The sequence below is a fragment of the Amblyraja radiata genome, chromosome 2 (genome assembly GCF_010909765.2).
Source record: "Amblyraja radiata isolate CabotCenter1 chromosome 2, sAmbRad1.1.pri, whole genome shotgun sequence".
Classification (NCBI taxonomy): domain Eukaryota; kingdom Metazoa; phylum Chordata; class Chondrichthyes; order Rajiformes; family Rajidae; genus Amblyraja; species Amblyraja radiata.
Window position 1 is genome coordinate 133,868,541 of NC_045957.1, and position 26,125 is coordinate 133,894,665.

General features: G+C 40.7%; 1 protein-coding gene across 1 annotated transcript; it reads left to right on the plus strand.

The window, feature by feature from the left end:
• The first annotated feature begins 6,001 nt into the window (after positions 1–6,001).
• On the plus strand, positions 6,002–24,260 carry LOC116985399 (highly reducing polyketide synthase PKS6-like). Its single transcript, XM_033040204.1, has 5 exons — positions 6,002–6,177; positions 6,780–6,940; positions 9,678–9,881; positions 17,890–18,071; positions 18,203–24,260. The coding sequence occupies exons 1-5, from the start codon at positions 6,002–6,004 to the stop codon at positions 23,774–23,776; spliced, it is 6,297 nt and encodes a 2,098-aa protein (XP_032896095.1). The 3' UTR covers positions 23,777–24,260.
• Positions 24,261–26,125: the final 1,865 nt, after the last annotated feature.

A 26,125-nucleotide genomic window follows, 5' to 3' on the forward strand; every position in this document is an offset into this window, starting at 1 on the left:
GTTACTCCCAATATTCGTAGATTTTGGCGTCGTGAGCGAGCTTCAAGATCAAGGCATTTATCTGAGACTTTCGCCAGTTGACTCTTGAGGCTGTCTGGTTCTGTCTTCATTCCCTGCGTATCTTCAGCCATTTGTTCAACCACTGTTTCCATGTCCTTTATTTCGGTTCCATGTGAGGAAACAATTACATTCACAGCCTCAAACTTCTTCTCAGTTTCATTTTCGCCTTTCTTAATTCTGCGCATTAGCTCTTCATGCACATCCTCAATTCGTTTTTGTATAATGCCAATGCAGTCAATAATTTTTTGATTACCAGCATTAATGTTTGCCATATTTTCCATTGATTTAACATTCATATTTTCCATGCTTTCCAACATTTTTGAATTTCCAGCCTCAATATCCTTTCTCAAATCTCTTACCGAGCTCTTTATCTCCTCCATTTCATTTTTCTCCTTAGTAGCCATCTCAGTCTTGGATCTTGTAGCCATTCCAGACTCTACCTCAGAGGTCTGTTCTTCAGTTTTCTGTGTTTTCAGCAGTTTTGAGATTGTTCTCTGAGGGCTCTGAGCTGGAGACGGTTTTTTCATTTAAAATGCTTTTCCCTCCGTTTTAAATTGCAGCGCTTACTGATGACGTCATAAGCGCGACGTCCCGGGGCTCCGGTGAGTTTTTGAATTGGTCCCGACTTCCAGACCCGATTTTAACGCGAAAAATCGGGTTTCCACAGGAGCGGAGCTAAAAGTTGCGATTGCTAGCCTAGCATGGCGCAACCGGAAGTTTAACACTCACAACAAACCAAAGAAATTTCCTCGACTACAGTATAATAATCGGGAAAAAATTTATATTAAAATTTTGGAAAGGCCCTGCAACCCCCACAATTAAAATGTGGATTACGGAAATGTCGGAGACCCTATACTTAGAAAGAATTAGACTTGTCTTAATGGACAAACAAGATCTTTTCGATAAAATCTGGGCTCCATTCATTAACTATCTGAAGGGATAGATTGGCACAGCACGAGGACCCAACTGAAACTTGAACTCAGGATCAGATGAAAAGCTATACTTTATAATCTACGAACCTATCTCCATTGACGTATTACAGGTAACCCATTCCACCTCCTTTGTTTTTCTGTGTTGTTTTAAAAAAAAAAAATTATTTGTAACTTTCTACCCTCTCTTTCTCTCTTTTTCTATAAAAAAATAAAAACACTAGAAGCAGAAGTAATTGATAATGGAAAATTTTAATAATGTATGACTGATGTATATGAATTTTTTTTTTACTATAATATGTAACTATACTTTATAATATGTCTACTTCTAATAAAAATATAAAAAAAAATAAATAAATAAAAAACCCCATCTCATTAGCCATGGCACAGAGGTGAAGGTATTTGGCCACCCATTTACAATCTTAAGATGGTGGGGAAACCATCTTCCTAAATAGATTTATCTCAGCTTGATAATTTTTTGGTGAGTAAAACGAAGACACTCATTTTCTTCCAATTGAGTCCCTCCAATTAAGGCTATACCAGAAAGAGAGGAATAAAGAAACCTGCTTGCAGCAAAGAATAGTTGGTTCAATCAGCTGCAGTCTTATCATGGAAAATAGAAAATGCGCACTTATTTCGTGCTGGTCATACAGGATCAAAAAATGCCAATGTATTCTCATATTTTGGATTCAAGGATATATCAATATTTGTGAAGCAGGAGGGAAGTTAAGGTAACATTGATGAGGATTAGCCTTATCAGGTGGCTTCTGATCCCTTCTGGCAGCAAGTACTCAGACGTTCTTTGAAAAACATGATTATCCTCATGAAAATCATACCAACTGTGGATGCTGGAAATCTGAAATAATAACAGTGCCGCATAATACACAGCAGGTCAGGCTGCAACTCTAAGATCAATGGCCCTTTGAGTTCTGACAAAGGGTCAATAATGCCTTGCTATTTGTCAGAGTTATTGAAGCAGAACCTACCATTAGCAGCAAGACACCCAGTCATATCAAGTACTGGGTGTGTCTGGTTGAGTTGCTGGCAAGAAAAACCACAATTCAAAATGTAGAAAGAGAACTGCAGATGCTGGTTTATACCAAAAATAGGCACAAAGTGCTGGAGTAACTCAGCGGGTCAGGCAGTATCTCTGGAGAAAAACGATGGGTGATGTTTCGGGTCGGGACCCTTCTTCAGCCTGGTAGTTTGAAGAAGGGTCCTGACTCAAAACATCGCCTATCCTTTTCTTCCAGAGATGCTGCCTGACCTGCTGAGTTATTCTAGCACGTTGTGTCTATCCACAATTCAGAATGATGGAGATCTGTGCATAGCTTGAGCTTTGCACAGTAAAGGCATCGTGCGGGCAGGCCCACAAAACGACTGAGTAAATGGAGCGGGAGGTTTCATGTCCTAGATACCCCACATTCAGCAGGAGAACCAGACAGTTCCACATGGTAGGCTGCTCTGGAAGGTTAGATTGCATGGGATCCAAGGAGAGATAGCTAAATGGATAGAGAATAGGTGAACAGAGGGATCTGGGAATAACTGTGCACAGTTCCCTGAAAGTGGAATCTCATGTAGATAGGGTGGTAAAGAAAGCTTTTGGTGTGCTGGCCTTTATAAATCAGAGCATTGAGTCTAGAAGTTGGGATGTAATGTTAAAATTGTACAAGGCATTGGTGAGGCCAATTCTGGAGTATGGTGTACAATTTTGGTCGCCTAATTATAGGAAGGATGTCAACAAAATAGAGAGAGTACAGAGGAGATTTACTAGAATGTTGCCTGGGTTTCAGCAACTAAGTTACAGAGAAAGGTTGAACAAGTTAGGGCTTTATTCTTTGGAGCGCAGAAGGTTAAGGGGGGACTTGATAGAGGTTTTTAAAATGATGAGAGGGATAGACAGAGTTGACGTGGAAAAGCTTTTCCCACTGAGAGTAGGGAAGATTCAAACAAGGGGACATGACTTGAGAATTAAGGGACTGAAGTTTAGGGGTAACATGAGGGGGAACTTCTTTACTCAGAGAGTGGTGGCTGTGTGGAATGAGCTTCCAGTGAAGGTGGTGGAGGCAGGTTCGTTTTTATCATTTAAAAATAAATTGGATAGTTATATGGATGGGAAAGGAATGGAGGGTTATGGTCTGAGCGCAGGTATATGGGACTAGGGGAGATTATGTGTTCGGCACGGACTAGAAGGGTCGAGATGGCCTGTTTCCGTGCTGTAATTGTTATATGGTTATATTATAATTGCCTTCGTGGAAGGAAGCAGTGGGTAATAGTGGAAGGTTGCTTCTTTAACTGGAGCCTCTGACTAGTGGTGTACCTCAAAGTTTGGTGCTGGGCCAATTATTGTTTGTCATCTATATCAATGATTTGGATAAAAACGTACATGGCAAGATTAGCAAATTTGCAGATGATACAAAAGTGGGTGGTACTGTAGATACTGAAAATGGATTTCAAAAATTGCAGCAGGATCTTGATCGGTTAGCCAGGTGGGCTGAGGAATGGTTGATGGAATTTAATACAGAATGTGAGGTGTTGCATTTTGGAAATTCTAACAAGTGCAGGACTTTACAAAGTGAATGGTTTGGCTTGGGGGAGTGTTGTAGAGCAGAGGGATCTAGGAGTTTGGGTACATAGTTCCTTGAAGGTGGTGACATGGGTAGATAGGGTGGTCAAAAATGCTTTTGGCATCAGTCAGAGTATTGGGTATAGACATTGTGAAGTCATGTTGCAGTTATATAAGACATTGGAGAGGCTGCATTTAGAGTATTGTGTTCAGTTCCGGGCACCATGTTACAGGAAATATGTTGTCAAGTTGGAAAGGGTACAGAGAAGGTTTACGAGGATGTTGGCAGGACCCGAAGGTGAGACCTATCGGGAGAGGTTGAGCAGGCTGGGACTCTATTCCTTGGAGCGCAGGAGGATGAGGGGTGATCTTCTAGAGGTGTATAATATCATGAGAGGATAGATAGGGTAGAAGTACAGTCTATTGCCAAGAGCAGGGGTATCGAGAACCAGAGGACATAGGTTTAAGGTGAATGGGAAAAGGTTTAAAGGCTTTTGAGGGGCAACTTTTTCACACAAAGGGTGGTGGGTGTATAGAAGGAGATGCTAGAGGAGGCAGTTGAGGGAGGCACCATTGCAACGTTTAAGAAACAATTAGACAGGTACATGGATAGGACAGGTTTAGAGGGATATGGGCCAAACGCAGGTAGATGTGGCTAGTGCAGATGGGACGTGTTGGTCGGTATGGGTAAGTTAGGCCGAAGAGCCTGTTTTTATGCTCTGACTCTATAACACTATCGCGAGCTGTGACTTTTATTTCCAGGGCTCTTCAGAAAAAGTTACAATACACAAACACGCAAGCACCCCAGAAAATACTTGTCTGCTGTTAATACAAATTTTACTTGTCAAAAATAAATTAACAGCTTTAATTAATTTGATCACAAGCTTTCACTATAACCTCCCACATCTGTACCCACTTATCACTGACCAGACTTTGTCCTGTTCCCACCGCTGTTTTTCAGCTTTTTCCCTCCTGCCACATTTAGTCTTGAGATGTGTCCCAGCTAAGACATCATCTGTTCATTCCATTCACGGATGCTGCCTGCCCGCTGGGTTACTCCAGCACTTTGTGTTTTGCTCAAGATCGCACCATCTAGTCTCATGTGTCTCCACTCAGAACTGTTGGCAATTCCCTCCAGACATCAGAGAAACTGACACATTGAAGCATCAGAAAGAGCAAATATTATTTGAAAAATAATCAATATTTTAAATATCTTCAAATCCGTGACTATCTGAAAAAATACACAAAAGACTATCATAACATGTCCCCAGACTTATTGGATGAAGCCATGAAGACAAAGGCTGAATCAGCAAATCTAATGTCATACATACAACATTATTTTAAATATAGAAATACCTACAACCGATGGTATTAGAAGAGACTAGGAACAAGAACTAGCTATAAAAATTTCAAAAGAGAGCTGGGATAAACACTTACTATATGTGCATAAATGCTCGATCAACGTACGACATACTCTAATTCAATTCAAAACATTACATAGACAATATTATTCAAAAACTAAAATAAATAAACTTTTCCCCAATGTCTCACCCACTTGTGATAAATGTCAGTCACAAGAAGCTACCATAGCGCACTCTTTTGTTTTTTGTATAAAAATCCAAAAATTCTGGAACAAAATATTTGAAATCTTCACAAAAATAATTAAAATAAAACTTGTACCAAAAGCAGAATGGATCATTTTTGGAATATCGGAAGGTAACCCCGAACTAAAGGTGTTTCAAAAGAACTTACTTAATTACGGGCTAATAATGGGGAAAAAAGCTTATACTCAAATTCTGGAAAAACGCTCCAATACCAACAATAAAAATGTGGATTTCTAACATGTTCGAAACATTACACCTGGAAGAGATGAGACTCCTCCTAGCAGGCAAAGCAGACCACTTCCAAAAGACGTGGTCTGCATTTATGGAACTATTACAAGCATAAGGTTTAATAGTAATTTAAAAAATAAATGGTACCAGGATCTGGTAACGGGGGTAAAAATAAAACACGGTTGGTATATCCTTTTTCGCGGAGTTTTGCGTTATAATAGAGCGATTGGTTCTCCTTTTTTCCTTTTCTTTCTAGGGTCTATTTCCTTTCTTTACTTCCTTCTCTAACTTCTTCCCTAAGGGGCTTTCTTTTCCCAACACTTTCCTGCACCTTCACGACTCTTGCTCACTTTCCTTCTTTTATTTCTACATTTCTTAAAGCTCGATAAACGAAGTGGTACAACAAATGTAATAAGATATATGTGATGTGTATTACTGTAATTTACTGTACTAATAAAAAAAAATAAAAAAAATAAAAATAAAAAAAAGCTGCTAATTCTTACTGCATAGGTGCAGAATATTGACACTACACAGGGGACTGGCCTGGTCCATGAAACGTTACCTCCACACAGACAAATAACTGAAATACAAGGGTAAAGACAGTTAATATCCAAATGATTTTCTTTCATTTTCCAGGCGAAGGCATTGATAATTTCTGGAAAGTTCTTCTTCAGGGAAGGAACTGTGTGGTTGACATTCCACCAAATCGGTTCGATACAACATTCTGGTATAACACTGATGGCAACAAAGCAGGGAAAATGATCACAAAACGAGCAAGTTTAATCGAAGGGTAATGACCTGTAAAACATTTAACAACATGACAAATTGAATGATAAATATCAATAATTATAAATCAATAAAGATCAATGTACTGTTTAATCTTGAGGTCTAGTTGAACTCGGAATTAAATCTGCAGATCATCATCGCGATGCTATTAAGAGGGCAAAGATTTTAACCATTTGTCAGAGGTTGCTGGTCAGGGCTCGGTGTGAAAGTGGCCAACACAGTTGGTACAAACAGGTTAAATTGGCAAAGTTAATGATATAACTGTACTAGTAACAAATTTAACTTTGTTTTATCCCAATCATAAATGAACATTAAATCAAATATATCCGATTTTGCATTCTGCTTAAAATTATGCAGTCTATCTTTAATTGATTTTCATTGCTCTTTGACATAATGCAGTTTACATTTTTGCTAAAGTTCTGTGAAAGTTTTCCAGATAATCCAAACTGTCAATCCAATAATTCAACAGGAGATTAGTTATGAAGTGACCACAATGATTTTTATTTCCAAGGTTCTTCAGATGAATTTGCAGTCCATGAATATGTGATCACACTGGAGCACTCGCTGGCTGTTAACACAAACTTTATTTTTTTTTTAAATTAACAGGTTTAATGAATTTGATCACAACCTCTTTGACATAAGGCAAATCGAAGCCAATAGTATGGACCCACAACATAAACTTCTGTTGGAATGCACATACAAAGTGTTTGAAAATGCAGGAATTCCTATGGAAGAAATCAGTGGGAGTAAAACGGGTGTTTTCATTGGTGAGTAGATATTGCTAGAACATGCATATCAGACCTGGTTACTTGGACCCCAAAACATGTTTCATGATCTTATTGAAAGGAACTTCACCCACCTTTGACTGAGTAAATTCACTTTACAACCATTGCCTTTTGGACAAGGAATCCTAGATTTCCTTCAATGTTTATGGGAAGCCATGGAGTCAAAGAGTCTTAGTATTATCCAGCACAGAAACAGGCCGTTTGGTCCACCATGTCTTTGCCAACCTATATACCCATCTACTGTAGGTACACAAAAATGCTGGAGAAACACAGCGGGTGCAGCAGCATCTATGGAGCGAAGGAAATGGGCAACGTTTGGGCCGAAACCCTTCTTCAGACTGATGGGGGATGGGGGGAGAAGAAAGGAAAAAGGAGGAGGAGGAGGAGGAGGAGGAGGAGGAGCCCGAGGGCTGAGGTAGAGATAGGAAGGGGAGGAGAGAGCAAGGGCTAACAGAATTGGGAGAATTCAATGTTCATGCCAGCAGGATGCAGACTCCCCAATTTATTAGGTCCTTGGTGGAGATAAGGTGGTCCAGGAGTCGTTGATTGAAGAGGTGGACCTTCCGGAGGATGAAGTATAGTTGGGGTCCGTTGCAGGTCTGGGTGAGTGAGGCCCGATGCGGGAGAGTCAATGCGAGGTCCTGCTGGTGCCGGCACATCGCAGCCAGGGTAGATCTCAGTGCCCAGTTGGAGAATTGTAGTGTATTGCCGGTAGATAGCCAGTCGTGTTTTAGATCCTTGGTGGAATCTACTGTAATCCCATTTACAACACATTGGGTTTGAATTCTATGCCTTGTCTATTTAAATGTTTGTCTAAACGCATCTTGAGTGTAATAATTGTATCTGATTCCACCACCTTCTCTGGCATCGTTCCTTTTATTGACTATCTTCTGTATCGCCTCAGTTCCACTCTAAAACTTCTACCTTTCAGCTTAAGTCTATGCCATTTTATTTTTGATAATCCTCCCATGGGAAGAAGATGTGACCACCCTGTCTATGGTTGAGTCCACAAATTAAAATCCTAAATTTCCCAAGGCAAATTTTCAAAGTATTCGACAGGGTCTTGTTGATTGCAAGAGGCAGATAAAGGGACATCTGCAAGTGGGATGCTTTTAAAAGTGAAATACGGAAAGGTCAAGGACAGCATGTTCCTGTCAGAGTTAAAAGCAATTCTGGCAGGAGTAGGGAACCCAGGGTGATGAGATGTATTGAGGCACTGGTCCAGAAAATGAAGGAGATGTATGTCTGGTATAGTAGGCAGCAAAGATCAAGTACATCCCATGAGAAGTATAAAAGATATACAAGTACACTTAAGAGGAAATGAGTGGAGTATAAAACAGGACACAGGGTAGCTTCTCCAAATATGTTAAGATCAAAAGGCTAACCAAGCAGAAAATAGGTCCCTTTAAATGATCACTGTGGGGTCATTAGAGATGGGTGAGGTGTTAAATGAATATTTCCAATGTGTATTTACTGTGAAGTAGGTCCTGGAAGCTAAGAAATGTAGGAAAAAGGTGATGTGTTAGGACATATTCCCCAAAAATGTTGTTTGTCACCTTTATTAACGGTTTGAATGACAATGTTGTTAACATGGTTAGTTAATTTGCAGATGACAACAAAACTGGTGATGTAGTGGTCAGTGAAGAAGGTTATCTATGATTATAACAGGATCGAGAATAATTGAGGAAGTGCGTTAAGAAATGATAAATGGAATTTAACTCAGACAAGTGGGAGGTGTTGCATGTTGGTGAAGTAAACCAAGGCTGGATTTACAGAGTAAATGGCAAGGCCCTGGAATATGTAGAACAGAGAAACCAAGAGGTTCAGGTACTGAGTTCCCTGAAAGTGCCGACATGATTAGAAAGGGTGGAATGAAGACATTTTGGACACACTTGGTTTAATGGGTCAGGGTATTGAGTACAAGAGTTGGAGCATCATGTTATAATAGTACAAGTTGTTGGTGAGACCCCATTGTGTGCAGTTCTGGTCACTCAGATACAAGAAGGATGACATTGAGCTGGATAGGGTGTTGAAAAGATTTTATGAGGACTGGAGGGCTTGAGCTATAAGGAGAGGCTGGGTAGACTGTGACTTTTTTCCCTCGGGCATAGAAGTTTGAGGTGTGACATTTCAGTAAGATTATTTGGGAAATATTAAGAATTATTATTGCATTAAATGGTCATCTACAAAGATGAATTTAGGGCCTAACCTCTTCTGGGAGACTTAGTTATAGAAACATAGAAACATAGAAATTAGGTGCAGGAGTAGGCCATTCGGCCCTTCGATTATTATATATCATAGAATTTGTTTTATGTAGCATTTGGAGACCATCTTGATTTACAGATCTAATTGCGCAAATGCATTCACAGCAAATTGCCGTGTGATTTGCGTGTTCAAACAGTGAACTCCACTAACATTTTGAACACAAAATCCATTTCATAAACTGCATATGTTTGAGAGTAAATAATGGCTGATGGGAAACTGAAATTTCAATTATAAATTATAGTGAATTTTCCTGTGGTAAATGCAAATGGAAATAGGACTGGAAGGGGAATAGGATTTTGAGAGAATGATCAGGAGGAAGTGTTTGGAGTAGCTTGGATAGTAATGCCAAATGAATGCTCTAATTTCTACACAATGTAATACATTGTTTAACCTATACAGATGTAATATACTCATCATCACTATATGACACTTTATCCTTGCCTTCACGTTTTAGGGCTCATGAATCGTGATTACGAGGGGATTTCAAATAACTTTGCCAAAAATATCACCCATTATAATGGGACAGGATCAGCAATGAGTATAGCAGCGAACAGGATTTCTTTTGCTTTCAACCTTACTGGACCATCATTGGCTATTGATACAGCATGTTCTTCATCACTTGTGGGTTTACATTATGCTGCTCAAGCCATAAAGCAAGGTACAGGAAATATTTTTTTTTGACAGTAAACACTTACTTATTATTCACAAATTAAATGAAAAGCATGTATCAGCTCTTTTTACAACAAACTAAATTCAATATGATGTCCACCTGTGCAAAAAATAAATTCTGTAAGATAGTGCAAATGGGTGAAACCAAGTTGGCAGCCCCTTTTACATTTAACTTGATTTTTGCTTCCAAATGCTTCATGATTATGTATTTTCAAGAATCTAAACTATTGTGACTAAGGAAGTATTGGGTGAAAAATAAATGTTTACGTGCATGGGACTTTGAACCCAGATAATGTATTGGTCAACATGGTAAGTCTCGTAAATCACTTACTTCATGAGCCAGTCCTTTAGAGCCATCTAGAGGCACTGCCTAACCTGACTAAAATTTTTAAATGGTAATTACTAAATATAAATAGTAAAGGCGTGGGAGAATTATGCCTATCTAAGAGATCAATCTCTTAGTTAGGCATAATTCTCCGTGCCTTTCATCCACAGCAGTTGCAACACGCGAAGGTCTGTGCAGCCCACGTGCCGTCGGCGCTGCTTCAAGCTGACAATTTCAAGGGGAGCTGAAGGCAGCAGAAATTCTGCCTTTGCCGTACTGCGCAGGTGCAGCAGCCTACTGCGCAGGTGCAGCGCTAGTCTCTTAGCGGGTTTTTCAAATATGGATTGCCATTATCTGAAGAGTATCTCAGGAAACAAAGAGAGAAGAATGGAGTTCGTGTAATGCGGTAAGTACATTTCTTAGTGCTATATGTTTTTAAATACCGTATTTCCCGGGGTGGGGGTGGGGCGGGGGGGGGGTGGGGCAGAGCAGGAGGAGGGATGTAAGAGCACCTGACCTCCAGCCCATTTCTGACTGTGTTTCAAAGCGCAGGACCAATGAGCTGATTAGCTAGGAGGACTTTCTCGGCAATTTCTATAGGATCACTGTCAAAACATAAGTACATTTATCTGTAGTTATGAGGATCTTCACATGATCCCTAAGTACTGCAAAACCAATAATTTTAATTTAAAGCAAATAGCTTTTTAGCCAATTTAGCACTGCCAAGTCCTGTAAGTAGTAAATAGTAAATAAGTGATCTGCTCAATTGTTTTGGAGGTGATTGTATGATGAATGTTGGCGATGTCGCCAGAAGAGCACATTGTTTTTCTTTGAATAAATCAAAATCAAGTCAATTTTATTTTCAAATGCACGCGTACAATGAAGTATAGGTACGATGAAAATCTTGCTTGCGGTGGAATCACAGGCACATAGACTGAGACAACACACAAAACATAAATTATTCAACACGGTGAAAAGAAAACGAATGTGCAAAAACAAGGCCGCGCGTTAGTGCAAATCGCAATTAGAAATCAAGTCCACGGTAGAACAGGCCTGCTTCTTGTTCTAAAAACCTGTGCGGAACAACTGGCGGGAGTTTTTACGGACATTTTCAACCTCTCACTTCTGAGGTCTGAGGTCCCCACCTGCTTTAAAAGGGCATCAATTATACCGGTGCACAAAGAGTAAGGTGACATGCCTCAATGACTATCGACCAGTGGCACTAACGCCGGTGGTGATGAAGTGCTTTGAGAGGTTGATCATGGAGCAAATCAACTCCTACATCGACAAAAACCTGGACCCACTGCAGTTCGCATACCGCCACAACAGATCAACGTTGGATGCGATCTCGCTGGCCCTCCACTCCGCACTGGACCACTTGGACCACTTGGACAACAAAAACTCATATGTCAGGCTGTTATTCATTGATCACAGCTCGGCATTTAACACAATCATCCCCTCCAAACTGGTTACCAAACTCGCAGAACTGGGTCTCTGCGCATCCCTCTGCAACTGGATCCTCGACTTCCTCGTCCACAGACCACAGTCTGTTCGTATTGGTGGAAATGTGTCAGCCTCAATAATAATCAGCACGGGAGCACCTCAAGGCTGCGTGCTCAGCCCCCTGCTGTACTCACTCTATACCCATGACTGCGTAGCGAACCACAGTGCGAACTCCATCATCAAGTTCGCTGCCGACACCACTATTGTGGGGCGTATCACTGATGGGGATGAGTCACAGAAGAGAGATCGAGCAACTGTCCATATGGTGCCAGCGCAATAACCTGGCCCTCAACACCAGCAAAACCAAGGAACTGATTGTGGACTTTGGAAGGAGTAGGAGGGGGACCCACAGCCCCATTTATATCAACGGGTCGATGGTTGAAAGGGTCAAGAACTTCAAATTCCTGGGCGTGCACATCTCTGAAGATCTTTCCTGGTCCGAGAACACTAACGCAATTATCAAAAAATCTCATCAGCGCCTCTACTTCCTGAGAAGATTACGGAGAGTTGGATTGTCAAGGAAGACTCTCTCTAACTTCTACAGGTGCACAGTCGAGAGCATGCTGACCGGTTGCATTGTGGCTTGGTTCGACAATTTGAGCGCCCTGGAGAGGAAAAGACTACAAAAAGTAGTAAACACTGCCCAGTCCATCATCGGCTCTGACCTTCCTTCCATCGAGGGGATTTATCGCAGTCGCTGCCTCAAAAAGGCTGGCAGTATCATCAAAGACCCACACCATCCTGGCCACACACTCATCTCCCTGCTACCTTCAGGTAGAAGGTACAGGAGCCTGAAGACTGCAACAACCAGGTTCAAGAATAGCTACTTCCCCTCAGCCATCAGGCTATTAAACCTGGCTTGGACAAAACTCTGATTATTAGCAACCACTTTCTGTTATTTGCACTACCAGTTTATTTATTCATGTGTGTATATATTTATATCATGGTATATGGACACATTTATCTGTTTTGTAGTAAATGTCTACTATTTTCTGTGTGCTTAAGCAAAGCAAGAATTTAATTGTCCTATACAGGGACACATGACAATAAACTCACTTGAACTTCAGCAGTCTAGTGTTAGGCATGTAAATCACGTAGTTAGTTTAGTTTATTTTACATCTGCCGAGATTCAATGAAAAGCTTTTTTGTTGCATGCTATCCAGTCAGCGAAAAGGCCATGATTATAATCAAGCCGTCCTCAATGTACGGATACAGGATAAAGGGAATAATGTTTAGTGTAAGATAAAGTCCAGTAAAGTCTGATTAAAGACTCTTCAATGAGGTGGATGGTGGGAAGGAGCTGTAGATGCTGCTTTACAACAAAGATGGACACAACATTCTGGAGTAACTCAGCGGGTCAGGCAGTATCTCTGGAGAAAAGGAACATAAATTATTTAAGAAGAAGGGTTTTGACCCGAAACGTCACCTATTCCTTTTCTCCAGAAATGCTGCCTGACCCGCTGAGTTAATCCAGCATTTTATAACCATATAACCATATAACAATTACAGCACGGAAACAGGCCATCTCGGCCCTTCTAGTCCGTGCCGAACACATAATCTCCCCTAGTCCCATATACCTGCGCTCAGACCATAACCCTCCATTTCTTTCCCGTCCATATAACTGTCCAATTTATTTTTAAATGATAAAAACGAACCTGCCTCAACCACCTTCACTGGAAGCTCATTCCACACAGCCACCACTCTCTGAGTAAAGAAGTTCCCCCTCATGTTACCCCTAAACTTCTGTCCCTTAATTCTCAAGTCATGTCCCCTTGTTTGAATCTTCCCTACTCTCAGTGGTAAAAGCTTATCCACGTCAACTCTGTCTATCCCTCTCATCATTTTATAGACCTCTATCAAGTCCCCCCTTAACCTTCTGCGCTCCAAAGAATAAAGCCCTAACTTGTTCAACCTTTCTCTGTAACTTAGTTGCTGAAACCTAGGCAACATTCTAGTAAATCTCCTCTGTACTCTCTCTATTTTGTTGACATCCTCCCTATAATTAGGCGACCAAAATTGTACACCATACTCCAGAATTGGCCTCACCAATGCCTTGTACAATTTAACATTACATCCCAACTTCTATCTTCGAAGTAGATGGTAGGACAGGACCGCTCCCTGGTTGGTGATAGGATGGTTAAATTATTGGATAACATCTGGGAAGTAACTGTCACCAAATCTGGAGATATGCGTTTTCACACTTCTGTACCTCTTGCCTGATTGGAGAGGGGAGAGGAGAGGGAATATCCGGGGAGTGACTCTTCCTTGATTATGCTGGTGGCCTTGCCGAGGCAGTGTGAAGTGTAGATAGAGTCAATGGAAGGGATTTTGGTTTGTGTGATGATCTGGGTTGCTTCCACAATTCTGTGCAATTTCTTGTGGTCTTAGATGAAGTTTATTCCCAAACCATGCCATGATGCGTCCTGATAAAATGCTTTCTATGACGCATCTGTAGACGTTGGTAAAGTTGTTGGAGACATGCCAAACTTTCTACAGGAGTAGAAGCGTTGTGTTTTCTTGGCTATTGGTTTGATATGGCTGGTCATATAAAGATTATCATAGAGGATGTGCCCATCCATTGGAGCCTCAGTGTTGGCGATGTTGGCCGGTAGAGAACACTGACGTTGGTTTTCTTATCTAACTAATAGATTTAGTGCATTTGCAGAAACAGTGTTGATGATAGCTCTTCACTCCTTTCAAATGCCTCATGGAGGTCATATCCCTCAGACATTCAGGAGGGCAAGGCACACCACTGCCCAGTGGATCATAAGCTTTGTGCTGGGTTCCTCGGAGGTCCAAAGGTTGGCACATTGGAGAATGTAGTGAATTTTACCAGAGTTCTGTTTTCGGATATATGGAGAGTTCTCCACTTTTTACCAAAGTGTCATCGTGGTTCTTTATTTGTGGGTCGGGATGAGACTGGATCTGTGGTGGACCCATTTATTAGAAGCAATGATCGCTATGTGGCAAATGTAGAGTGGGATGAATTTAAGTGCAGCCAAATGTGAAAAAGATTCCCCAGTGCTTGATTCTCCAGAAAGAGGCCAGGCAGCATCCGAGAGAGAGAAACAGAGTTATAATTTCTCCTTGCTCTGTGACTGTAAAATGAGTTCCTTGGATTTCGAGTGAAATGAAACTGAAACTTCATTTTACTGAAACTTCAGTTTCAGTTCCATTTCACTTAAACCTGTCATGCTCTGATTCCCAGTAGAAAGACTGGTTGTATGAAATTGTTGAAGTCACTGCTGCACCCTGAAGAACATATCTTTAGTCAGAAAAAAGAAGGGTTGTATTTCAAGTGTACATTGAGATTCTTTGGAGCAGTGTATGAGATCAAAATCAGAAAAAAGTTAAAGTGTGAGTGGGATAGAAAATTAGTTAGACAACTGAAAGCTCAGGATCTTGGTTTTGGACTTAACACAGTTTTTCTACAAATTAGTCAAGCAACCTGAGTTTATAGAACAATAAACTGTACAGCAGAAGAACAGGTCATTGATCCTTAATATCTGTGCCGAACATGATGCTAAACTAATCTCCTCGCCGTGGATGCAATCCATATATTTCCATTTCATGCATATCCAAATGTATTTCTAAAAGCCTCTTATACACTGCTATTGTATCTGCTTCCACCAGCACTCCTACCACTCCCCTCATATCTCTTTTAAACATTTCCTCTCTGACCTTAAGGCTATGCTCTCTAGTTCACCCTGGGAAAAGTTTGAATGTCTACCATGCTTAGAAACAAAGACGAATAGTTGGAGGACCCGGCCACACGGCCCTTTGTGACAGCACCGCCATTCAATATGATTATGGCTGATCATCCAAAATCAGCAACCCATTCCTGCTTTCTCCCCATATCCCGTGATACCTTTACAAGGACCCTGTACCACTGCAGTAGGACCCCCTTGCTCCTATACTCAAACCTTCTTGTTATGAAGGCCAACATGCCATTTGCTTTGTTCACTGCCTGCTGTACCTGCATGCTTACTTTCAGTGTGAACTGCCCCTAAGGCAGTTTGTCGTTGTCTACAACCTCGCTCTGGCAGCTCCTGCAACGGCACTGGTGCCAAACTGTAACGACCCCGCTGTTCCTTTGGATCAATCAGCGATGTGGATAGGGGGGACGTGCTGCATGGGCAACAGCCTGTCCTCTATATGACATCGCCCAGGCTTGCATCCGACCATACATCACCTGCAAACTAGGATGCATCACCCATGGTCAGTCGTGACCGAGGAGGGCCTACTACTTTCAGTAACTGATGTACAAGGACACCAAGGTCATGTTGATTCTCACCTTTTCCTAATCTGACAACATTCAGATAATAATCTGCCTTCTTGTTCTTGACACCAAAGTGGATGACCTCACATTTATCCACATTATACTGCATCTGCCATGCATCTGCCCACTCGCCCAACCTATCCAAGTCACCCTGTATCCTCATAGCATCCTTATCGCAGCTCACACTGCCACCCAGCTTTGTGTAATCCGCAAACTTGGAGGTCACATTTAATTCCCTCGTCTAAATCGTTAATATATATTGTAAATACTGGGGTCCCAGCACCGAGCCTTGCGGCACTTCACTAGTCACCACCTGCCATTCTGAAAAGGACCTGTTAATCCCTACTCTTTACTTCCTGTCTGCCAACCAGTTGTCTATCCATGTCAACCTCCTACCCTCAATACCGTGCTCTAATTCTGCACATTGCAAATCTTGTGTGGGACCTTGTGTCCTACACAAGATCTTAATCTTGTGTGGGACCTTGTCAAAGGCGTTTTGAAAGTCCAGATACACCACATCCACTGGCTCTCCCTTATCCATTCTACTTGTTACATCCTCAAAAAATTCCAGAAGATTAGTCAAGCATGATTTCCCCTTCATAAATCCATTCTGAATTTGTCCAATCCTGTCACTGTTTTCCAAATGCACTACTATAACATCTTTAATAATCAACAGATATAAGGACACTACTGATATAAGGCTAACTGGTCCATAATTCCCCGTTTTCTCTCTCCCTCCTTTCTCAAAAAGTGGAGTTACATTGGGTCCTTGACTATTGGGATGCAGAACATCAGGCCCTGGGGATTTATCTGCCTTCAGTCCCAACAGTTTACCTAACACTATGTCAATGCCATGTTTGTTTTATATTTTGCAGAAGATACCTTATTATGCACACAAAGTGCAGTATACTAAACTAGAAAGGGTACAAGTGAATTGCTGTTTTGCTAAGAAGGAATGTCTGGTCCCTGGACAATGAGATGAGAAATGGTAAAAGGCCATTTAGCATCACCTGCATAAGAAGCTTCCATGGTCAGGGAAGTGGATATTGGTGGAGATGTAAGAGTGAATCAAGGAGTTGTGGAGGACATGGAACCTTTGTTATGCTGAAAGGGGACAGTTGGGGAAGAGATGCCAGGGAGGTAATCTATTAAATATTGTGGGCTATGGACGCTGTGGTGGTATAGAACTAGAACATAGAGAATCCTATGCTGTGGGTGAGAGCACATATGGTGAGAGCAGAGATATAGGAGATTAAACTGAGATGGTTGAGATACCTACCAACTATGGTAGAGGAGAAACCAAGACTGAGGTAAAAATGACAGGTCCATTGTGTGCGGACCATTTTTACCTGTGTATCATCATTAAGGGTGAGGATGTTAATGGAGTATCTTCCTCTTCTTTGCTTGATTGTTTTAATTTGATCTGGTCTGTTGGTTATGGGATGAGTTAGCTCCATCTGAAGAATGCTGATTCTGCTGTGTGGTACGAATGGATTATTATTAAATTGCTTCCTCATTTTTAGGAGGGCCTGGTATTATTTCCTGGCTTGCTGTTCCACACTGTTAATTAATCACAATTAGTAACCTAGCATTAACATGATGACAGATTGAACAACATGCCAGGTTGTGAGTTGACATACTGTGATGGAAGACAACTCTGTAGCTCTTGAGGTCCCAACGAGTCTACTCCACAACTCAATCATGGCTGATCTGTCTTTCCCTCTCGACCACATTCTCCTGCCTTTTCCCCCATAACTCCCCGTGACACCCTCACTAATCAAGAATCTGTTAATCTCCGCCTTAAAAATCCCCAATTATTTGGCCTGAAGTTTTATTTAGCCATAGTTTGGTACTCGCAGACTTTGTTCAAAGTTGCCTTTTGTCTCTCAGGTGATTGTGAGATGGCAGTTTGCGGGGGAGTGAGCTGCATCATTGAACCAAGAATCAACGTGGCTCTGAGCAAGGCACAAATGATATCTCCAGATGGAATGAGCAAGCCATTTTCCATCAAAGCCAATGGATACGGCAGAGGAGAAGGTTGTGGAGTTTTGCTGCTCAAACCACTAGCAAAGGTGAAGCATATTTATCATACTTTGTTCTCACATCAAGAAAATTCAATTAAATATCAGTATCTATTTTCAAACTTTTTTTTTTTTTTATAAACTTTCTTTACCATTAATATATTCATTAATCCTATCCACAGGCTCAGAAAGATCATGACCATATTTGGGGTGTAATAGTCTGTAGTGCAATTAATCAAGATGGAAGAGCAGTCACGCCCATCACCAGACCTTCCCAGAAGCAGCAAGAAGAGTTATTGAGAAGTATTTATCCCAGAAATGTTGACCCATCACAGATTCAGTACATGGAGGCCCATGGAACCGGAACACCAGCTGGTGATCCGACTGAAGCAGCGAGCATATCAAATGTTATTGCGCAATCTAGGCATTCAGATTTCCCTCCACTTACAATGGGCTCTGTCAAAGGAAACATTGGCCACACGGAGTCGGCTGCGGGAGCTGCAGGATTAATTAAAGTTCTCCTCATGATGCATCATGGAAAAATTGTATCATCCCTCCACTACTCAGAGGAGAACTCAAGCATCAATGCAAAAGCTTTGAATCTACATATTCCAACTGTTGTGAAGAACTGGGAAGAAAACGGGGAGAAAGAAAAGATGGCAGGAATCAACTCATTTGGATTTGGAGGGACAAATGCTCATGTAGTCATAAGGCAGTTGAAGCGAGAATCTGTTCCTAACTCTGTACAAAAACCACTGGAAATATTTGTGCTTTCTGCTGCCTCCCAGAATTCAGTTAGAATGATGATAAAGGACACAAGCAACCAAATAAGGGAAAGTGAAGACCTAATTCTCCAGAACCTGGCATATACATCTGCTTGTAGAAGAAGCCATAAGAATTACAGATACAGGAAAGCATTTAAAGCTTCTTCCCTTGAGCATCTCCAACAGCAGCTTAGATCAGCTGCAGATACTGAAGTTGCTCAGATCAAGTCTGATGTAAACGTGATATTTGTGTTTTGCGGTAATGGTGTTTTATATCAAGGAATGTGCAAACAACTTTTACAAATAGAACCAAGGTTCAGAACACAGATTGAGGAGGTAGAAAAAATACTCCAACAATACACAGACATCAACTTAATAAATTTAATTGAGAATGACTGCAATAACCTTACAAAACCAGACATAGCACAGCCACTGCTTTTTGTCATTCAGGTAGCAGTCGTGAATCTTTTGAAGTTCTGGGGAATTCAGCCTGACATTATCATTGGCCACTCAGTTGGGGAAGTTGCTGCTGTATATTGTGCTGGGATACTTTCACTCCAAGATGCTGTCAAGGTGCTTTACCACAGAAGTGCATTGCAATCAACGGTAACAGGAGGGAAAATGCTGGTCGTTAGTAATTTACCTGTGTCAAAAGTGTCAGACAAACTCGATTCATATTCAGGGAGACTCTGCATTGCTGCATTCAATAGTCCCTCATCATGTACAGTTTCAGGTGACGATAATGCTATTGACAAATTGCGCACAGATTTGCACAGTTCATTTGGAGATAAAAATGTATTCCTTCACATTTTGGATGTGCCTGCAGCATATCATAGTCACTTGATGGAACCTATCCTAAACACAGTGGAAGAGAGGATTGGTAAATTACAGAAACATGAAACAAAAATTAAAGTAATTTCCACTGTCACTGGACAATTGGTTTCAGGAAATGATTGTGTGACAGGGACGTATTGGTCTAGAAATATTGAAAATCCTGTTCTTTTTGAACAAGCTGTTAGAACCGCTGTTGCAGAGGTTAAAAATGCAGTGTTTATTGAAATTGGACCAAGAAGGGCCTTACAAAGGTACATTAAAGAAATTGTAGGAAATGAGACTCAGGTTTTCCCTGCAATGCAGCCAGAAAGAGATTATGAAACTATGCTTTCAGTTTTATCAGGGGTGTTTGAAATGGGTTACAATCCTAATTGGCAAAACATCTTCAGAGAACACAAGGGTGTTCCAACATTGTGTCCATGTTATAAGTTTGACCACACTCAGCTTAACATCAATTTTGAAGATTTTAGGCAAGGTAATGAGAATGCATCATCTGTAACGCATCCCCTTCTTAGCAGTTCAAACAAAGATGGCAAGGAGTACAATTACAACCTAACACTAACAACCGCCCCATACCTGCTGGAGCACAAAAACAATGAAGTACCTATATTACCTGGCTCTATGTATGTTGAACTTGCATTAGCATCTGCCTTGGCAAGCATTAAACCAAAGGTACCTGTCGGGTTCTGCCAAATGAATATTACTTTCTTGAATCCTTGCATTGTGCAGCCAAACTCAACTGAACTAAAGGTCAAAATTAACAGTAAAGATAAAATAACTGAATTTACTGTTATGGCAGCAACTGTTTCTTATGCAAAAGGAGAGGTTTGTCAAAATATGGAATGCATTGTGGAAGAAAATATTCTTTCCCTTGAACATGTTTTGCAAAGAGCCAATGAAAGGATAAAGGCAGAAGTTATCTATGAACAAATCGCATCTTTAGGCTTCCAGTATACTTCAGTCTTCAGAAACCTCAGAGAAGTGTTCTATTCACATGAACTCAAGGAAGCTATAACATATATCAAGGTACCAGATGAACTTGTAATGCAGATGCATGAATACTGCATTCATCCTGTTATTTTAGATTACTACATGCAAATGTGTGCTGCTCTGACAATGCAAATGTCAAACCCGAGACCAGGGTTCCCAACTTCCATCGGGAGTTTGATAGTATGTCAACCAATGCAACAGGAAATGATGTTATACGTAAGGATGTGTAAAAATACTGCAGAATATTTTGAAGTCTCTGGGGCATTTACAGATACAAAGGGCATAGTCATTGCAGAGTTAAAAAATGTCAGAATTACGTTTCTTGGTCAAGACAATTCTACAAAATTCAATAATTTCTCCTTTGAAAATACTTGGGAGGAAATTGACAACCTTGCCAAAGATAGTCCTTCTGCACCTAAAGCATTGGTATTTGCAGATAACGTTGGAGTTGCCAAAGTTCTGCAAAGGCACTTGCATAGGCAGTCCTCATATATTCCTTATCAGGATCCATTCACCTTGATGGACAGAGAAGTTGCACAGATTCTACGACAGCACAATGTGACAGATTTGACCTACTTCGATGAAGTGTTGTTCTTATGGGGAATGAAAAACCTAACTGGCCATAATAGCGAAGTAGTGGTGAATCACATCAGCGGCTGCTGTGAGGTTTATCGACAAATCCTGCAACTGGTTCAAGGGGGAAAATCCTCAAAATCTGTCAGAATAGTCACCTTTCGGACATCAGAAAAAGCAGTGGATCAAATCACTGCAGGTTTTGCCTTGTGGGGAATGACCAGATCGTGTCTTCTAGAGCTTCAAGAGGTTTCTCTTCAGCTGATTGACATTGGCTCTACCAGTGAGACGGATATTGCAGCATTAGCTCACACAATCAGCCTGCCCCATAATTACCCTGAAGTAATGATTCAATTCGGAAAGATCCATATTTCACAAGTCAGACGAGCAGCCAATATAAGTTCCAACGGTATTCACAACATGGCACCTTATTCTGGTTGTGGAGATATTATTTTCCAGACAATGAATCCCTACAAAGTTGTAGATTTCCATGCAAAGCCACAAGAAAGAAGATTGAATGAACCTACAAACCAAACAGTGCATGTTAAAATCGATGCAATGTGCATTCATTCTTCAGATTACTTTCCAGTCAGTGTCTCTGCTGTGAAATTTGGACAGACACTGTATTGGAACACAACCAACACTCAAGGACATGAGCTAATTGCTGTAGACTTCAGTGGTACAATCACATCAGTTAGCAATGATGTAAAAACCTGTAATGTAGGAGATCATGTTGTTGTATGCTATCCCGTTGCTGCACATTCGACCGTCAGCCTCCCTGCATCCGTATGTTTCAAAAGCAGCAACATTCCACTACTAAAGCAAACGCCCTGCGTTTCATACTTTACAATTGCCTGGGAAATACTCTGTAACATTTTGCCTCGAGTTAAACATCACAAATATTTGGCAATTCATTCCTCAGCACCAGAATCTTGCTTCAGAAAAGTGCTGTCTCTAGCAGCTACTTCAGTGGGCTGGAAAGTACAGGTTCAATCAGAGCTTAATGACTTTCCACAAGCTTTTCTTAGTTCTGATGCGTTGCTTTTCCTGCCACCCATTAAAACAAGCCTCATCAAGAAGATTGTTAACAATTGTTCTGCTAAGCATGTTATTGTTCTCGTTGATAATAGCCAAGTATTTGAAATTTCTCAGAACATGCTTGGTTACGAAAAGGATAATGTTCAAATTCACTTTTTGCAGGTAGCCAACATACTTAAAACGTGGTATCTTAAAAAATCGGCAGACAGTGTTTACAAGTGGATGAAATCATTGCGCTTAAAGAGCAAGCAGCATGATTTTCCAAGGATTAACTTTCACTCACTGATGTCTGATATGGATGAATTTAGGAAAGAGTCCTACCTCACTAGTGAAGCTGTCTCAGTTGTGGATCTGAATGCAAATGCATTAAATAGTAAGATTTCAGAGATACCAGTGTACAACTGTCAAAAACAACTATTTAGTAGAGATGCTGCTTATATAGTTACAGGGGGACTTACAGGGCTTGGCTTGCAGACAGTACATTTTATTGCTGAACATGGTGGAGGAGTTGTCATTGTTCTGTCAAGACGCTCCCCATGTACCGAGAAGAAAGAAGAATTCAAAAATATTTGGAACCAGTTTGGGACAACTGTAGTCAGTGTTCCCTGTGACATCACAAAACAGTCAAATGTTGAGTTGGCGATCAATCAGTTTTGTTACTCCTTCCCAAAGATTCCAATTAAAGGAGTGTTTCACAGTGCCGTTGTATTACACGATACCCGTCTTCAAAGTCTAAATAGGTCCTTATTTGATAAGGTTTTAGCTCCCAAAATTGCAGGAGTTCTGAATCTTCACAATACAACAAAATCCTTCCAATTGGACTATTTTGTGTGCTACTCGTCAATTACATCATTCATTGGGAATTCTGCCCAAGCAAACTACGCTGCAGCAAACTCTTTTCTTGATTTCTTTGTGCATTACAGGAGAAATCACGGACTAGTAGGGCAGTGTATAAACTGGGGTGCACTCAATCTTGGACTATTACTCAACAAGGTTGACATCCAAAGATTTCTGGAATTAAATGGAATAATGACTTTGGAAATTCCGGAAATTAAAAAATATCTTGAGCAAGCCCTGGAACTAAACAATCCGCAGCAAGCTATCTGTAAATTTAATTTCCTCAATTTACGCAATAATGTATTTTCTCAGAATCCTGCAATCAGAGCACGAATGCGTTCACTTGTGGACCATGAAATCAATAAAGCACATATTAGTCCAAAGCAAGTTTTATCCACTAATGCACCAATGATCCATGAACAGTATATCATTGCATTGTTGAGTGAAGTCAGCGATGCTGATCCTACAAAGTTCACAAAAGAAACTTACCTGTCCAGCTTTGGCCTTGATTCCCTGCTGAGTATAACGGTGCAAAATCGTATTTATCTGGAAATAAATATTAATTTGCCACTCGTGACATTTCTGGATCCAAATACAACAGTAGGTACCGTAGTGTCACTGCTTGAAAAGCAAAGCCCTGTCCAGCCACAATTTAGCGAAACAAATCTGCTACAGTACCAATCTTTGACTGCTGAGTCTGATGAAAACACTGTATTCTAATTACAATTATTTGCACTGATGAAGCAGAAATTAAATTTCCACATGTAGAAAATTGTTTTTTTTTGGACATTTTTACCATCAGGAAAGCTGTTCTGAATGTAGAAACAAAGAACTGCAGATGCTGGTTTATATCAAAGATAGTGCTGGAATAACTCAGCGGGTCAGGCAACATCTCTGGAGAAAAAGGTTAGGTGACCTTTCGGGTCGGGACCCTTCTTTAGACTGAAAGTGTGTGTCTATCTTCGTTCTGAATGTTGCCCATAGTACATTGTACCGATGAATCAAATTATGTTAATCCTCTAATTCTGAATGCTTTTCTGTTGCTATCTGCAATGCCTCTAGCTGATATTTTTAAACAATGACATTTATTTAAATATGATGTATATGTGTTTATATATGTACTCGTACTGCTCTACAATGTAATAAAAATACTTATTAATTATGAATTCCAAATTTGTAGTATACTGAGAATCCATGGCCCCAGTCATCCCCACTGCAATTCTTTGCTAGCATCAATATTTCTCTGGAGTTTAGGTTAGATTTATTATTATCACATACAGTGAAAAAGTTTGTTTTGTGTGCTATCATAGAAACATAGAAAAATATGATATGTGCAGGAGTAGGCCATTCGGCCCTTCAAGCCAGCTGATCATTTAAAATCAGTACCCCGTTCCTGCCTTCTCCCCATATCCCTTGATTCCTTTAGCCCTAAGAGCTAAATCTAACTCTCTAAATCTAAATCTGTAGTGTATATAATAGTAATGGTAACTTTAAGTACTGAGTACTAATGGCATGATTTGTGTCGTGATATATTCAATATCTTATCAGCCTTGTGAATATGTGTGAGTATGCGCAGTGTATTTTCGTGAAATAAAGAAGACCCACACTGGCAACAGTGTGTACTGAAAACCTGTGCTTGTTTCTATCTGCATGCTGAAGCTGTAATTTCTTATAAAATCTATCCAATCAGATTAGATAATACTATGCATAAATATGATCAGGTCAAACTCAAGTACAATAGATAGAGCAAAGTGTGCAAAATATAGTTCTCAGCATTGTTGAGCATCAGTTCCAGAGACAAAGTCCAATGTCCACAATGGGATAGAGGTGAACTAGACAGTACCCTAACTTGCTGAAAGACCATTCAAAAGTTCTGCACTGTGATGGCTATGGACAATTGTAATATTGGGACTCTGTCCATCAATATAATTCCAGTACAGCTAAACAAAGCTCCAACACAGAAATGAGGATGGTAGTCAGTGAAGTTAGATTACAATTCTGATCCCTTTCTTAGAAATAACAATATAATAACTGAACATCCAAGAATTCCAAGTATGGAACAACAAAGTTAAATATATTTAAAGAACTGAGAGGTCCCATATTGCAGCAAGCTATACTGGATGCGATAACATCTTAGAAAACAAATTCTAGGATGACACAAGGTATCAAATTGGGAAAGGACAGAATGTAAGCTGGGCACCATAGTACTTGATACAGAAATTGTTAGTAAAATGATTTATACATCAGGATTATTTCCCCACGCTGTTTTACTTAAGGCTGGAATCTAGAACATAGAAACATAGAAAATAGGTGCAGGAGTAGGCCATTCGGCCCTTCGAGCCTGCACCGCCATTCAATATGATCATGGCTGATCATCCAACTCAGTATCCTGTACCTGCCTTCTCTCCATACCCCCGATCCCTTTAGCCACAAGGGCCACATCTATCTCCCTCTTAAATATAGCCAATGAACTGGCCTCAGCTACCTTCTGTGGCAGAGAATTCCAGAGATTCACCACTCTCTGTGTAAAAAATGTTTTTCTCATCTCGGTCCTAAAAGATTTCCCCTTTATCCTTAAACTGTGACCCCTTGTTCTGGACTTCCCCAACATCGGGAACAATCTTCCTGCATCTAGCTTGCTTCTGCTAGTTTCAATAAAATCGCCCCTCAATCTTCTAAATTCTAGCGAGTACAAGCCGAGTCTATCCAGTCTTATTTCATATGAAAGTCCTGACATCCCAGGAATCAGTCTGGTGAACTTTCTCTGTATTCCCTCTATGGCAAGAATGCCTTTCCTCAGGTTAGGAGACCAAAACTGAACGCAATACTCCAGGTGTGGTCTCACCAAGACCCTGTACAACTGCAGTAGAACCTCCCTGCTCCTATACTCAAATCCTTTTGCTATGAATGCTAACATACCATTCTCTTTCTTCACTGCCTGCTGCACCTGCATGCCTACTTTCAATCAGTCTGAAGAAGGGTTTCGGCCCGAAACGTTACCTATTTCCTTCGCTCCATAGATGCTGCTGCACCCGCTGAGTTTCTCCAGCATTTTTGTGTACCTGCCTA

Coding starts and splice junctions, on each gene's coding strand:
- LOC116985399 (XM_033040204.1), top strand. CDS start 6,002: ATGATTTTCTTTCATTTTCCAGGCGAAGGCATTGATAATTTCTGGAAA. Junction 6,941..9,677: donor TAAAACGGGTGTTTTCATTG/GTGAGTAGATAT, acceptor TTCACGTTTTAG/GGCTCATGAATCGTGATTAC. Junction 9,882..17,889: donor TGCTCAAGCCATAAAGCAAG/GTACAGGAAATA, acceptor TTTGTCTCTCAG/GTGATTGTGAGATGGCAGTT.